The sequence below is a fragment of the Bidens hawaiensis genome, unplaced genomic scaffold (assembly GCF_021521415.1).
Source record: "Bidens hawaiensis isolate Kalapana, Puna unplaced genomic scaffold, B.hawaiensis_p1.1 tig00007737_1, whole genome shotgun sequence".
NCBI lineage: Eukaryota > Viridiplantae > Streptophyta > Magnoliopsida > Asterales > Asteraceae > Bidens > Bidens hawaiensis.
Genome location: NW_027491536.1, coordinates 4,603 through 19,147, shown reverse-complemented (window position 1 = coordinate 19,147; position 14,545 = coordinate 4,603). Strand labels below are relative to the sequence as shown.

The 14,545-nt window shown below is 35.8% G+C and overlaps 1 protein-coding gene across 2 annotated transcripts; it reads right to left on the bottom strand.

Annotated features, from left to right (window-relative positions):
- Positions 1-702: 702 nt before the first annotated feature.
- On the bottom strand, positions 703-11,137 carry LOC143635858 (DEK domain-containing chromatin-associated protein 1-like). Of its 2 annotated transcripts, XM_077103586.1 has the most exons (13): positions 10,957-11,137; positions 9,105-9,220; positions 8,536-9,032; positions 8,395-8,428; positions 7,522-7,604; positions 6,885-6,944; positions 6,149-6,259; positions 5,941-6,021; positions 5,591-5,674; positions 4,881-5,313; positions 4,261-4,373; positions 2,011-2,041; positions 703-1,239 (listed from the first exon to the last, which is right to left on the bottom strand). In XM_077103586.1, exons 2-13 carry the CDS (start codon positions 9,202-9,204, stop codon positions 1,124-1,126), a joined length of 1,743 nt encoding a protein of 580 aa, XP_076959701.1. In that variant the 5' UTR covers positions 9,205-9,220; positions 10,957-11,137; the 3' UTR covers positions 703-1,123. The 2 variants fall into 2 exon arrangements, with proteins under 2 accessions (XP_076959701.1, XP_076959700.1); XM_077103585.1 differs by having other exon boundaries at positions 8,536-9,220.
- Between the last annotated feature and the right edge of the window lie 3,408 nt (positions 11,138-14,545).

Here is a 14,545-nt window from a genome sequence, read left to right as displayed (position 1 = left end):
ATAAATATAGCATTCCATTTGGGGTCTTTGTTATATGGAGTATTATCTAATTGTCAGGGTCAATTATACATTGGTATAAAATTCTAACACGAGCATCTAAATGCATCTTAGACTGTTTTTTATAGGTTTTTGAATTTTGACAGTAGTTTCTCGCATAGTTTTTATATCTCAAGTGTTTTTAATCATGGAGTATTAAGCTTTCTAAGTCAAGTTTAAATTAGTCAAAGAATTGAATATATTAATTTGTATACTCAATATTCATACCAAAACTTGTTCAATTTATTGGTATAGTGATATGGTGTTTGCCCCTCTAAAAATCAGTTGATGAGTTCAAATCCTTACAAGTAAAAGATTCGAGAGATTTAAAGCGAAAAAATTGTTAGTTAAAAAAAAATTCATACCAGAACACTTAAAAGGGTAAGTTCTCATTTAATAAGTTACTCTCCACACCATGTCGAAAATTGAAATGCTACAAAGCCGATAAATTTAACTCGAACAAGCCGAGCCCGAACTCGGCTCATTTCGAGCTCTTTTTCTAAAGCTCGAGCTTGACCACATAAAAAAACATACAGCCAAAAACATCACATACACACTAAGTGTATGTGATGAGTTCAAATCCTTACAAGTAAAAGATTCGAGAGATTTAAAGCGAAAAAATTGTTAGTTAAAAAAAAATTCATACCAGAACACTTAAAAGGGTAAGTTCTCATTTAATAAGTTACTCTCCACACCATGTCGAAAATTGAAATGCTACAAAGCCGATAAATTTAACTCGAACAAGCCGAGCCCGAACTCGGCTCATTTCGAGCTCTTTTTCTAAAGCTCGAGCTTGACCACATAAAAAAACATACAGCCAAAAACATCACATACACACTAAGTGAAAGTACAAAAAATCCATAAAAAGCCTAAAGTTAATATTCATGCATACAAATTAACTTAAGCAACAACTACTCCTATCTCTTAACAGGATTTTCAGTTAACTAAAAACAAACTTTTATCTAACAATAGATTACAGATAGTTAAACAAGACCCGACACTGCATACTGGCAAAAAACTAAAGGATTAATAGAAAATACCAATTACGCTCCAGTGCCGGTGATTTTCAACATGACTGATTGACTGACTACACTGATGCTTTTTTTCCGGTTGCATCTTCATCGGCTATTTTTGTAAGTTCTTCCTTCACCATGCATTTTAAGGACGCCTTTCTTGGTGTCAAATCGGTATTGAATTGCTCATCTGAAGTAAAAAAACATGACTTCAGATATTAGTACAGGTTGTTTTTAATCTGCACACCGCTAGTTCTCCAAAAGAAACTACTTAGTACTGTAAGGGCATTATGGTCAAATGTAAAAACTGAGTGGTCAAACTACTTGGTAATGTAGGGGCATTATAGTCAAATGTAAAAATTGGTGTAGCAACTTTCTTTATGATTCTTAAGGTATCTATCATCACATGCCCAATATATAAATACAAATAACCCCTATACGTGCTTTAGTATACTTAATTATATAAAAAAAACCTCTATGTACAACCTAAAAAGCTACAAGTACGATCTCTGGTGCACAAAATCTGCCCATGTAAACTTATGTTAAAACAGACTGATGTCAAATGTGTAAACGTTGGCTATCTAAATTTGAAATGTGGGTAAATGATTATAACTTATTGTTTTTTACTATGAGTAAACGTTTGTTACCGTTCTATTAAAGAGTCCTACCTGATATGTTGCAAAAAGGGTGATTCTATAAGAATCCAATTGTCTTCAACTTTTATTTTTCATTTTTAGTAGATAATTAGTAATAACTAGATAACATTAACAAACTTATGATAATGAAAATCTGAACTGTATTTACTAAAAAAGTATTTAGAAGATTTCATAAATCTAAGTAAATCCTTTAGCTTAACCCCTTTGACCATTAATGATAATGCGCAGCACAAATCAACATATTTGCTAAATGGGTCGAAAACGTGAAACTATAACGTTCCAAATAAAGAGTAGAGAATGCTTACTAAGCAGTTTGAGAATGTCAAGAAAGGTTGCCTGCAAAATACATAATAAATGTTATTAAATATCAAAGTTTTATGTTCTAAATAACCCTGGATATATATTTAACTTTTAGTTGGTAGATAATTTAATTATTTACATTTGCAAACACAAAAGTGTTATTAAAAAAGAATAGGGAAACCTCATAGGATTATAGTAAAAAATGGTATTGTTAGTTTAAAAAAATTATATATATATAAGATAAATAGTGGATCTTGGTGCCACAACTTTTTCATGGTCAACCAAACCTAGACTTTTAATTAAATTACTTTAAGATGTTAACAAATATTACTTGGTGGTGTGATGGCTAGGATTAGAATTGTAAATATGTTTTGATTTTTCCTTCGCAGGTTCGACCCATAATTGACTTTTATGTACTGATTTTTTTAGTTTATTTTAAATATGTTAGTGAAGCTTATTAATTTAAGTTTACACATGTTATCCGAATTCACATCAGTTCATCGTCAACGCGGGTTTCTTTTTGTGTTACTTACTAATTTATGTTTACGATTTAGTGTATGTTTGGTCATTTCGATTACTGATGGACAAATATTCTTATCTGCCGACCTATTCAATGCTGGAATCCGACCCGCTATTAATGTGGGTATCTCTGTTTCCAGAGTGGGGTCTGCAGCTCAAATTAAAGCTATGAAAAAAGTAGCCGGTAAATTAAAACTGGAACTGGCACAATTCGCAGAATTAGAAGCTTTTGCACAATTTGCTTCTGATCTCGATAAAGCTACTCAGAATCAATTGGCAAGAGGTCAACGATTACGCGAATTGCTTAAACAATCCCAATCCGCCCCTCTCGCGGTAGAAGAACAGATACTTACTATTTATACCGGAACAAACGGTTATCTCGATTCATTAGAAATTGGACAGGTAAGGAAATTTCTGGTTGAGTTACGTACTTACTTAAAAACCAATAAACCATAGTTTCAAGAAATAATATCTTCTACCAAGACATTTACCGAGGAAGCGGAAGCCATTTTGAAAGAAGCTATTTAGGAACAGAGGGCACATTTTTTTTTGTTTTAAATATGTTAATGTATTGTGTTTGGGTGTTAATGAATATTTTCCAAGTTTATTTAAATATGTTAGTGAAGCTTATTAATTTAAGTTTACACATGTCATCCGAATTCACATCAGTTCATCGTCAACGCGGGTTTCTTTTTGTGTTACTTACTAATTTATGTTTACGATTTAGTGTATGTTTGCCGGCACAAGACGCACATTTTTTTTGTTTTAAATATGTTAATGTATTGTGTTTGGGTGTTAATGAATATTTTCCAAGTTTAGCTCTAGCGCCATAACTCGATATCATCCGAGTTCGCGTCAGATTGCCGCTGCAATGCGGGGGCTGTGTTTGTATGTTAATGGATTTACTTTTTTGGTTTAGTTCCGATGTGTTAACCCGATACTAGCCGAACTCACGTTGCCGGTGCCGTAACTCGATACCATCCGAGTTCGCGACGGATTGTCGTTGCAATGAGGGGGTTGTGTTTGTATGTTGACGAATTTATTTTTGGTTTAGTTCCGATGTGTTAACCTGATACTAACCGAACTCATGTTGCTGCGCCGCCGCAACGCCGGGGGCTTTTCACCTATATATATTAAAGTTCATTTGTTGGTGCCACAAAGTTAGAAAGCAGATACTTTGACTATTTAGGCAAATGCTTTGGAGATTTTGACAATTGTTATTTGATGGTGTGATGGTTGTAAGATATATTTGATAAAACCCAACCTGCTTATTTGCCCAAGTTCGATTCATTCATCTTTCACAGACTTTTGCTCCTTTTTATTTTTTAATGTTTGACACCACTTTTCATTTTTCCTTTTCTTCGACGGGGTTCTTTTCTCTGCATCTCATGTGTATTTTGTTATTCACTATGTTATTGTATGTTAGTGTATTTTGTTTTACAGCTCGAACGCGAATTTCTCGTATTTTATTTGTTGTGACTGTTGTGTTTAAGTTAGGTTTTACCGTTCGCTACATCGGTAAAACCCGAACGTTGGCAAAACCCATGTGTTGTTGGTAAAACCCGAGCGTTTTGAAACCCGAACGTTGCTTGTAAAACCTGAACGTTACGGCGGGAAGTCAACGTGAATTCGATCGATATCGGTTACGAATAGCCCTGGCGCAACGCGCCAGGTTAAAAACTAGTTAAAATGAAAACTAAAATTTCTTTCCACGAAATAACGTAAGAGATTCCTACCGTATTGAAATCAGCTTCTTTAAGGGTCTCATGTACTGCACTTCTAAGTTCATCGTCACTAGGCTGTGGCTTCTCCTCTTTTGGCGTCTCCTTCTCTTTCACAGCTTTTTTCGCTTTAAAAAAACAAGTAGACGATGTATATCACATGTAATGAGGTTGGTTGCCAGAATCAGTAATAAATTGTAAGCTTGATATCGGCTTTGCACCTAATATATATGTATGCACCGCATAGCACGGGACATGTGATGTGGCCTTTAATAATTGTTTTTAAATATAACTATAAAAAAACGTAACTGTTTTAAACTTGTAAATATTTTTTTTCCACATAAACGTCTTTTAAATATGTGGAATCTGACACTGCGGCTTGCGTGGCAAACTGGCTATGCAATAACCAATGCCACATTGACAATCGACAATTTACATGTGCTTTCGTTTGCAATGAAATCGATTGCCGAATGTGGTAATAAATTGCAATTTAGATTTCAAATCTACGCCTGCTTTATATAAATATGACACATGACATGTGCTTCGGCATTTTACAGTTATTCTTTTAACCTTTTCAGCCTCGTAAATACTTTCATTATTTAGAAAGGTAACTTTAACAAAGTAATTAAATTTACCAGTTTTGTCTTTGGAAGCAGATTTCTTGGAAGTTAAATTCTTGTCATCAACCACCTGACCTTTTTTCTTCCTGGAAAAAGTCTTTGTGGGAGGTTGACTTTCACTTTCATCCTTGGATTTTGACTCAACTGTGGTTGGAGTTTTCTTTTGAGCATTAGATTTCTTTGGCGGTGGTGCTTTCTTAGATTTGGTTTTTGAAGCTGAATCCGTCTTGGAAGAAGATTTTTTAGAATCCCGTTTGCGCTTCTTACTGTTTTCTTCTTCTTCTTCTTCATCCACGGATTCAGGATCAGACGCATGTTCATCTTCACTTTGAGATTTTGCAGGCCCGCCATTCTCATTCTGATGTTCATTATCTCCATCCTCATGTTCTTCCTCTGAGTCTTCGGTCTCAGAAGTTTCCTTGTGTTCTTTAGATGCACGTTTACTTTTCTGCTTTTGTAAAAACATACACAAGACGGCTATAAACTTTCAATGTAAAGGCACATAAACAGGATGAAAAACACTACACATTTTGCGATACCATTTAGTGATTTAACCGCTTAAAAAGTAAAAGTGCATAGGGGTTTCTGTAAAAAGGTAAAAAAAAAAAGTTGAGGAACTTGACCAGTATGTAGTTTTTTCACAAAATAAAAACGACCAATCAAAATGTCACGTCAATAAAAGTAGATTTTTTTCAAAATAACCATTTTCAAATATGAGAATGTACCCTTGACGAGTCTTTTAAAGGTGTAGCCTCAGGAGTTGATGCGCCTTTTTTGTTCACCCTCTTGCGTTTGCTACCTTTACTTGACTGTAGAACATGTTTTATATAAGAGCATTTCCAATGTATACACTAAATTACATTATTTAGCAATGAAATAGCAATATTTTTTAAACATGCTTACGCCAAATTCATTTCAGCTCCAATGTATGCACCAAAATTTATAATCAAATTCTTTTACACCAGGTAATTTACTTTTACACCAGTTTAGTATTTTTGGTGCATACAGTGGAGATGGTCTAAGAGATGATAATAGTATGCAAACAATTTTTGGAGTTAAGGTGGAAACGACTGACCTGTTCTTTGTCTGCGAGCAGCTCACTAGTTGTAGCATGTGGAACCAACAAAAAATCTATCAGTTTTGCAATGACATCTTCCTGCACGCGAAAAAAAGAAATTATATTATGCTGGTTTCACCAGAAAATCAAAATCAACTTGCAACTATAATTATGAAAACATGACTGCAGATACTTAGATAAGAAAAGAACCAAACAAAGTACAAACCTTCTTTATTTTGGTTATGGTAATTGGTATGTCAAGCAGATCACAGAACTCAAGCAGTTTCTCCTTATTGAGCTTGTCAAGCTTCTCATGCACTTTAGCCTTTTGTTTTTCCTAAAATAATAGCGAATATCAAGTTTATAAGTTATAAATCATAGTCGCAACAACCAATATGATTAAGCAACAACCACCATTTTTTACTCTCTTATAAATGGATGGGTTGGATTGGGTCATGCTTTATCTCTGATGCGTCAAAACAGATCAAATATAAAAACCAACTTAAAAGGAAATGAGTTGAAAATCTGGCAAAGAGGATTTTGTAATCATAGCTGACAGTTGACAACTTGACATGCTATTTCACTTCTATAGATTTAGATTTTACATGCAAAAAGTGTTCAACCCAACCCTACCCATTGCAGACCATGCCAAAAATGACCCGTTTTGACCTATTACCCAACCAGTCCATTTTTCCACCTTTGATCAATTACATTCCATAATGCACAAACACTCCATATCTGCAGTGAGTCCTTTATCTCTAACTTAAAATTTCGTACCATATTTAAGTATCATAGTATGTACCTTAAATATAATATATCTACATGCACATTCATTCTTGATATGTAAAGGATTTGTGTTTCTTACATCATTTGACATTTAGTGCTCCTAGGCTTTTCCGATTAAAATTCAAGGTAGGAAAATGTTTTTAACAAGGGTGAGGAAAGCAACAAGTTACTTTTACCTCATTTTCATGCCAGACAAAACCAGAAAACCGCAGTACATTACTCTTGATTTCCGGAGCCTGCAAGTCAAACACAATAGCCCTTCAGCCAAAGAAGAAATATTATTTGAAGACATTTTCCAGTTTGAAGCAAATGAAGAGCCATTACGCAGTATCTACAAACTCTAATGACGCATGATAGCAGAATCTTATGTACATTGTTGGAGTCCATTAAACCAAAAAGGGTTGCAGAACCTTTAGCTGAAGTTGTTTGATTATATACACATTTTGACTATGAACAACGGTAAATTATAGACAAATAGTTTCATTCAAGAAATCATCAGCTGACTGGTAAACTTTAAGCTGTATAACAAACATCCAATTACTTGTAGTACATGGCTTATCTAAATGAAACATATTAAATTCAGTATAGTATAAACTATAAGAGCTAATATATAATCAGGATCCTAGGTCTGTACTACCAACAAATTCAAATAAGTAGCAAATAAGTCGAATGAGGTAGAAACGGTCACAACACTTAAACACAAGAGTGTCTTCCATTTACAGTATATGCCTATTGAATACACTTTATACACAAAAATGCTAACTTTATTTTGAGAAAGCAGAAATGCATACACATAAATTGAAGCTCAATTACCTTTCCTCTCTTCACAAATAAGATAGTATGGAGCAGCTTGAGTGTCTCATCAGCCACCTTCTTCTTGGATAACTTGTAAGCGACTGAAAAGTAGAACAAGCTTTAGACATAAATAGGAAAAAAGTTAAATAAAAAAACCTTCAATCTCCAAAAACGACAAAAAAACTTCAAGCTAACTAGACATGTTAACAAAAAAGAAAAGAAACCCTAACAGTATTCTGCTGACTAAATAATTAGATGATAGCGCATTGCAGTTGCACACAAAATAAGTAACAAAATCAACATCGTAATTGGTAAAGAATTCTGGTCTTTTTATAGACTTAACACAAAAGGATAACCAACATAATTAAAGTTAAAGTGAACACAGCACCAAAACGTCAGAAATAAGAAAAAAGAAAGATGAAAAACTTATATTTTAATAATAATTACACGCATGACATCAAAATACTAATCACTAAGTGAACGAAGATCCAAAAAAAATTCCTAGATTATGAAAGGTGTTTCCTCTTTTCAACAGGTTGACTAATCTTTACCGAATAATATATAATAATGTACAAAAAAGGGCATCACAAATTGTTAAATTAAAATGTGGAAAATGCTAAGCATAACCCTCAAGGAAACCATAGTATGGTTAATTTTAATCATCTATGTAAACATATAGTTTACAATAACCTTAAGTTTGTTGTGGAGCACTCCTTTTTAGACAAAAATAATCATATAGCATATGTTCATTGTTACCCATATCACTAAGGGTTATGCTTAATAAATCCCTTATAATTATTGCAAACCAAACTAACTGTCAGAAGCAAAAGTGAATCAATAATGCAACGTCAGCATCAAAGGAAAAAGACATTAACACATTTAAAACTTTACCGTTTGGGATATCTTTCAAAGCCATGCCACGTCCCTGCATTGCGTTATAACAACATATATATCAGTCAGAAAGGAAACAGCGTGCTTCTACAATTTAAGATGTAAACGACAAACAAAATCTTAAAAGTTCCTTAACACTACCTTCTCAACTTGAAATTCCTTGGAGGCGTCCAGCTCAAAAATTGCAACCAATCTTTCTACAGATTTCCGCTCCCTTACCGGTCGATCAATTATTGGAGCAACAGGAGTCTTAAGCTCGTCATTCTTCTTTTTCTCCTCAGTTGTTTTCTTGTTTTTGCTTTTTTCTCCACCACTCTTCTTTGTTGCGCGCTTTTTTGATCCCGCCTCTTCTGACTCAGCACTTTCAGCAGCTTTATCATCATGTTGCTCATCTGCATCTCCAGCGTCATCAACTTCCATTGCATCACTCTTGGCTTCTTCTTTCCTTTCATCTTTCTCTTCTTCCTTGCTAACAGCTACCTCATTCTCTTCTTTATTGTCAAGTTCGTCTTCTTCAGTTTTTTTATTGTCATCTTTGACTTCTTCAGTAATTTCATTGTCATCTTTTTCTTCAGTATTTTTATTGTCATCTTTTTCTTCAGTTTTATTATTGTCATCTATGACTTCTTCAGTTTTATTATTCTCATCTATGACTTCTTTAGTTTTTTTATTGTCATCTTTGACTTCTCCGGGTTTATCCTCAGTTTTATCACACATCTCCTCAGATCCCTGATTCTTCCCACCATTGTCAGATTTAACTGGGGACTTGGTTCCATTATCCACCGCCTCAACCATGTTTTCATCGCCCATAACTGAATCTATTAAACTAAAACCAACCGAACATCAGAAATCAACCACATATAAGCACCATGATACTCTTATAGACAACATCTTTAAGCCAATTACCAACAAAGCTTACACAGTTACACATACACTATGACATACAACTACATCCGGCCTTGTGGTGCAAAGTATCAACATACTTTCACACATTTTTACCAATCAACGCAGTGTACTTTTAGAAATTACACAAAAAAGGTAACCTAATTTCAATTTATATACCAACCATTAAAACATTTTGGTAAAAACACTTTGCTATGATTGTATAATAAAAAGCTTCATAAATAGATTGCTATAAAGAAAAAAAAATATCTATAAAGCCTAAGCTGTATAAATGCTTGAAGTACATTGTTATTTTGTTCAATTAGCCTAGCCTAGATTTTCAGCTCTGTTACCAAACATGCACAATTGCACTCACATAGAAACTAACGCAGAGTCGCAGAGCAATCAATCAATTCAAAAAAAACATCAAATATCCACACAATTCATTAACATTTACAAACCCTAAGTAAACAATGCAACTCGCACGTCTTAATAATCAAGCACAAGAGTAACAAACAGACGATGTGATCAATAACTTAATTAAACAAAAAGCATGTAAAATAACCTAAGCTGTAGAATTACTTAACATGCACAAATGCACTCACACAAAAACCTGATTCGCATATCATATCAAACCTAAATTCAACATATCTGATCCGAATCAGTGAATTACACTCACGGACTAATAGGCGAAACAAAAACTAAACACGCGGAGTAATCAATCAATCAATTCACAACAATTAATCACTCACAGCAGTAACAAACAAACAAACAACGGATGTAATCAATAACTTAATTGAACAAATAAAATGTAAAATCATTGAATCCTCACGTAAACTAGTGCTGAATTAGCCTCGCATAGGTTTTCAGCCATATTACTTAACATGCACAAACGCACTCACACAAAAACCTTCATATATCATATCAAACCTAAAATCGGCATAACCGAAACACAAATTAAGCGCGCATAGCAATCAATCCAAACCAAAACTTCGAATATCCATCCACCTAATTCATAGCAATTACAAACCCTAGGTGAACAATGCAACTCGTACGGTCCATTTAACCACTCACAACAGTAACGAACATCAATTGACATAATCAATAACTTAATTGAACAAATAACATGTAAAATAACCTAACGTCAATTCATAACAATTACAAGCCCTAGGTAAACAATGCAACTCGTACGGTCCAATTAATCACTCGCAACAACGAACAAACAATTGATGTAATCAATAACTTAATTGAACATATAACATGTAAAATCATCGAATCCTCACAAACGCACTCACACAAAAACCTAATTCACAAATCATATCACACCTAAATTCAACATATCTAATTCGAATTAGTGAATTACACTCACTCAATCAATGAATTCATAACAATTACAAACCCTAGGTAAACAATGCAACTCGTACGGTCTAATAATCACTCACAACAGTAACGAACAAGCAATTGATGTAATCAATAACTTAATTAAACAAACAGCGTGTAAAAATAACCTAAAAACAACACATCTGTTTCAAATTAGTGAATTCACAACAATTACAAACCCTAGGTGAACAATGCAACTCGTACGGTCAAATTAACCACTCACAACAGTAACGAACAAGCAATTTGATGTAATGAAAAACTTAATTGAACAAATGATATGTAAACTCAACGAATGCTTACGTAAATTAGGGCTAAATTGAAGCTAATTTGAGTTGAATCGGAGCGTACAGAGAGTAATGTTATTGTGATGTGATGTGATATGTTGATGTGAGCGCGAGGGGTATCGGACTTGAAATACGGATTTTAAATCAGTTTTATTTGACACGTCATCCAAGAGACACTGGGCGGGTGGGTTATCCAGGTGTTTGCTTTGGTGGATGGACGGATGACATAAGCTTTGCTTTAAATTGACGGTCGATGTTTGACTATTATTATTACAGGTGAGAGCCAGGTTATGTTTGGTGCGATTCGATGCGGTTTTTTACTAAAAATGAATTTAAAATTAAATTGTCGGTTTTATGACTTTTTAAAACTGTTCGGTTTTGATTTTTCGGTTCGTTTTTAGGTTTTTGGGTTTCGGTTTGGTTTAGGATTCGGTTTTGCTACTCGAGTCAACTTTTTAGGCAAAAAAAAAATTGACACAAGATATTGAAATTGGTATGATATATTTTTAACTAATAATTAATAGCATATTGAATATTTAAATAAACATATCAATTTTCTTTATTTAGATGTGTTAAAAATTTGGTTCCAATATGTAGAAACATAGATATTACATCAATATAGCAGGTAGGCGGGCAACAAGCTGCGCCGCCACCCCTTTCTGAATTGCAAACCCTAACCTGCTAAAGACATACCCCTGCCCCTTTGGAGTCGACACATTGTTATGCACAACCTGTTGGACCCTAGTTAGAAAACGGATAGCTTCCGGTGCCAATGAGCCAAATGTATCAAAAGCCAGAGGGACAAAAGCATGTTGGTTCTCTTTTAGGCTTTAGCATGTTTCTCCACCTTCTTCGTTTCAGCCCTTTTCATTGCTTGCCCAGCTACAAACCCATTATCCCTCAAACCAGCTAAGGGAGATACCCCTGTGAGGTCAACACAAGCGTGTTTTCCCCCGGCCCAACCAAAGACGAGCAAATCTGCCGGTCGTAGAGAGGATCTCCCTTCCGTGGGGTCTGTAAGGAAGTTTACGGGGGCTTCCTTTTTAGCTGATATCCCAGCTCGCCTTAAGATGTCCCAAAGAACGTCCCGCACCCAATCATGTCGGTATTTGAACCCAGGCATCTCCTTGCAATGAACCGCATGCTCTCCGAATTTATCCAGGCAGGCCTTACAGCAGATCGGACATGTTTCGTCTTCTGGGTACATTGGGACCATCAAACGGTACTTAAGAATGGCCCTATACTCGACCGCAGACATGCTTTGGCCCAAGCCATCAATCGGGATAACGGTCAGAAAATCTTGGGCATGAGGACCTTGTAAGCATTCAAAAACCGCCTTCTGTCGGGGGGACAATCCAAAAACTTCTCCCAGGCTCTGAGCGATTTTTCCAAAAAGGGCATTCGCCAAAGTTTTTTGAGGCTTTGGTGGGGCGGTGTCCATATTAGAGAAATCGCCAATGTCAAAGTCTGGGAGAGCGCCATTTAGGCGTTCCAGGGCCTGCACGTAGTCTGGGTCCAGGTCGACAACTCCGGTATTCCTTAAGATGTGATTCTGTAGCTTCCAAGACTGAGCCCTCGACGCTACAAAAGCGTAAACCCCAACATCATGAGCCGAAAGTGTGACATCTGCCCAATCCGACCCGACCCAGGTACCCGTTTTCGAATCCGATTCTTTTTATAATTTAAAATTTGATTATTAATCTTTGTAAAATTAACATTAAATAAATTATATATATATATATATATATATATATTTTTATATTACTAATAATAATAATTCCTTTCCGCCGTCCCGTCTCTTTTCTCTCTTGTCGCCGTCCCGTCTCTTTTCTCTCTTGTCGCCGTCCCGCCTCTTCTTCTCTCTTGTCGCCGTTCCGCCCCTCTGCTTAACCCTTGAGCCTTTAAACCCTTTTTCTTTTAACTCTTTGCTTGTCCTTTGGTTCTTCCCGCCTAAGGATGTCTGCGCAGCTCCACGCGCCAGACTCCTTACAAGGAAGCCTGCGCGAAGACCAACTGTTCCTGCGATACGCGAGGCGAACTGTTCCCACAGCGCGCTAAGAATGGTAGTTCTTCCCGCGGCGCGCTAAGGATTATAGTTCTTCCCGCGGCGCGCTAAGAATTGTAGTTCTTCCCGCGACGCGCTAAGGATTGTAGTTCTTCCCGCGGCGCGCTAAGGATTTGTAGTTCTTCCCGCGGCGTGCTAAGGATTTTTCTCTGTCTGCCTCCGCCCTCGCGCGCGCTCGAGTCTTCTCGCGCTAGACCTTAAGTCTTTTCTTCTGTTTAGGTCTGCCTGTATGTTTTTGAAATATCTTATCTTTTGTAAGAGCACTGTAGGTCAGTTCCGACATCTGTCCGAAAAGCCACTTTCGGCGCAGCATGCGCACCAATCCTATTGGTTGACAGAAAAAGTGACCGACATAATCTTTTGAAATCTTCTTTTGCATGTCTTGAACAGTGCTTTATCTGACACCTCCCATGCTTTGATCTGTAACCTGTCAGCTTTTCCCCATCCCCTGCAGCTGCCGGCATATCTTTTGATATCTTTTGCTTTTGTTCTCTTGTGCTTTTTAGTATCTTTTGCTTGATTTGATATGATCTTTTCCCCTTTTCAAGGGATTGTGTTCCCTTGGGTTTTCCCTATAAATAAAGCTAATTTCTTAACACTACACACACTACACTTAAACACTCCCCAAATCTCTCTCCCTTTGCTCTCTGCCGTAGTTCCTCAGCAGCGCCACTCCTCTCTTTGCCTCCGTCTTCTCTTCTGTTCTGCCCAGAATCTCGGTAAATATAAATATATATATTTTGTTTTAATTTGTTTAACTAACAAAAATCGATACTTACTGCATATATTCAAGACATAAAAACCAATCGTTAAACCAATAACCTCTTATTTATAGGTTAACTTGTGCTTGTTTAAAAGTTGGTTCTTGCATTATCTTTCAACACACCTTTTTCAGGTGAGTAATCTCGTACTTAATCCCCTTTTATTTTTAACGTTTTGGGATGTTCATGTGTTCGTACAACTTGAGTCTTAAACTTGTTTATGAAATTTATGTGCGCAAAACCCCATGTGTTATGGACGTTTACTTGGCTGTTTATTTGTATGTGTGAATCATTAACCGCTTTGACGGCCTATTCCGAAGTTTTCATGGATCCATTAGATGAACACGGGAGACCTATCGTTTACGGTTTTATTGTTTTGTTACACATGCACGTATGATTTCTTGTTTTTGTGCTCAATTGGGAGCACGGATTGAACTATGAGTTATGATCTAAGGCTTGATCACAATCTGATTACACCCTATGTTAAACCCCAGTTAAGCACATGCTGCGCGCAATGTTTGTTATTATCTATTTATATCTATTAAACTTGATTTCTCATCGACACGCAAGTGTTGACGTTTTATTTTAACACATGTTCATGTTTGCTGTAGCTGCTTTTGGAAATCTCAAGGACACGTAGGATGTTTTCTTTTTTCTTTGGACCTAGAATAAAATGTAACAAGACAAATTATGTTATTTGGAATATTTTGAGTTATGATATGATTTTTGTTACTTTACGATTTGTGTTCTGCGCGTGCGCAATGAAAATGTATTTATTA

What these genes read in the sequence shown, in the direction of transcription:
- LOC143635858 (XM_077103585.1), bottom strand. Translation starts at nt 9,204, where the DNA reads ATGGGCGATGAAAACATGGTTGAGGCGGTGGATAATGGAACCAAGTCC. An exon ending in TGCTTCCAAAGACAAAACTG is followed by an intron (nt 4,374 to 4,880) that starts GTAAATTTAATT and finishes GTTTTTTTAAAG; the next exon opens with CGAAAAAAGCTGTGAAAGAG. An exon ending in TGACATTCTCAAACTGCTTA is followed by an intron (nt 1,240 to 2,010) that starts GTAAGCATTCTC and finishes TTTTTACTTCAG; the next exon opens with ATGAGCAATTCAATACCGAT.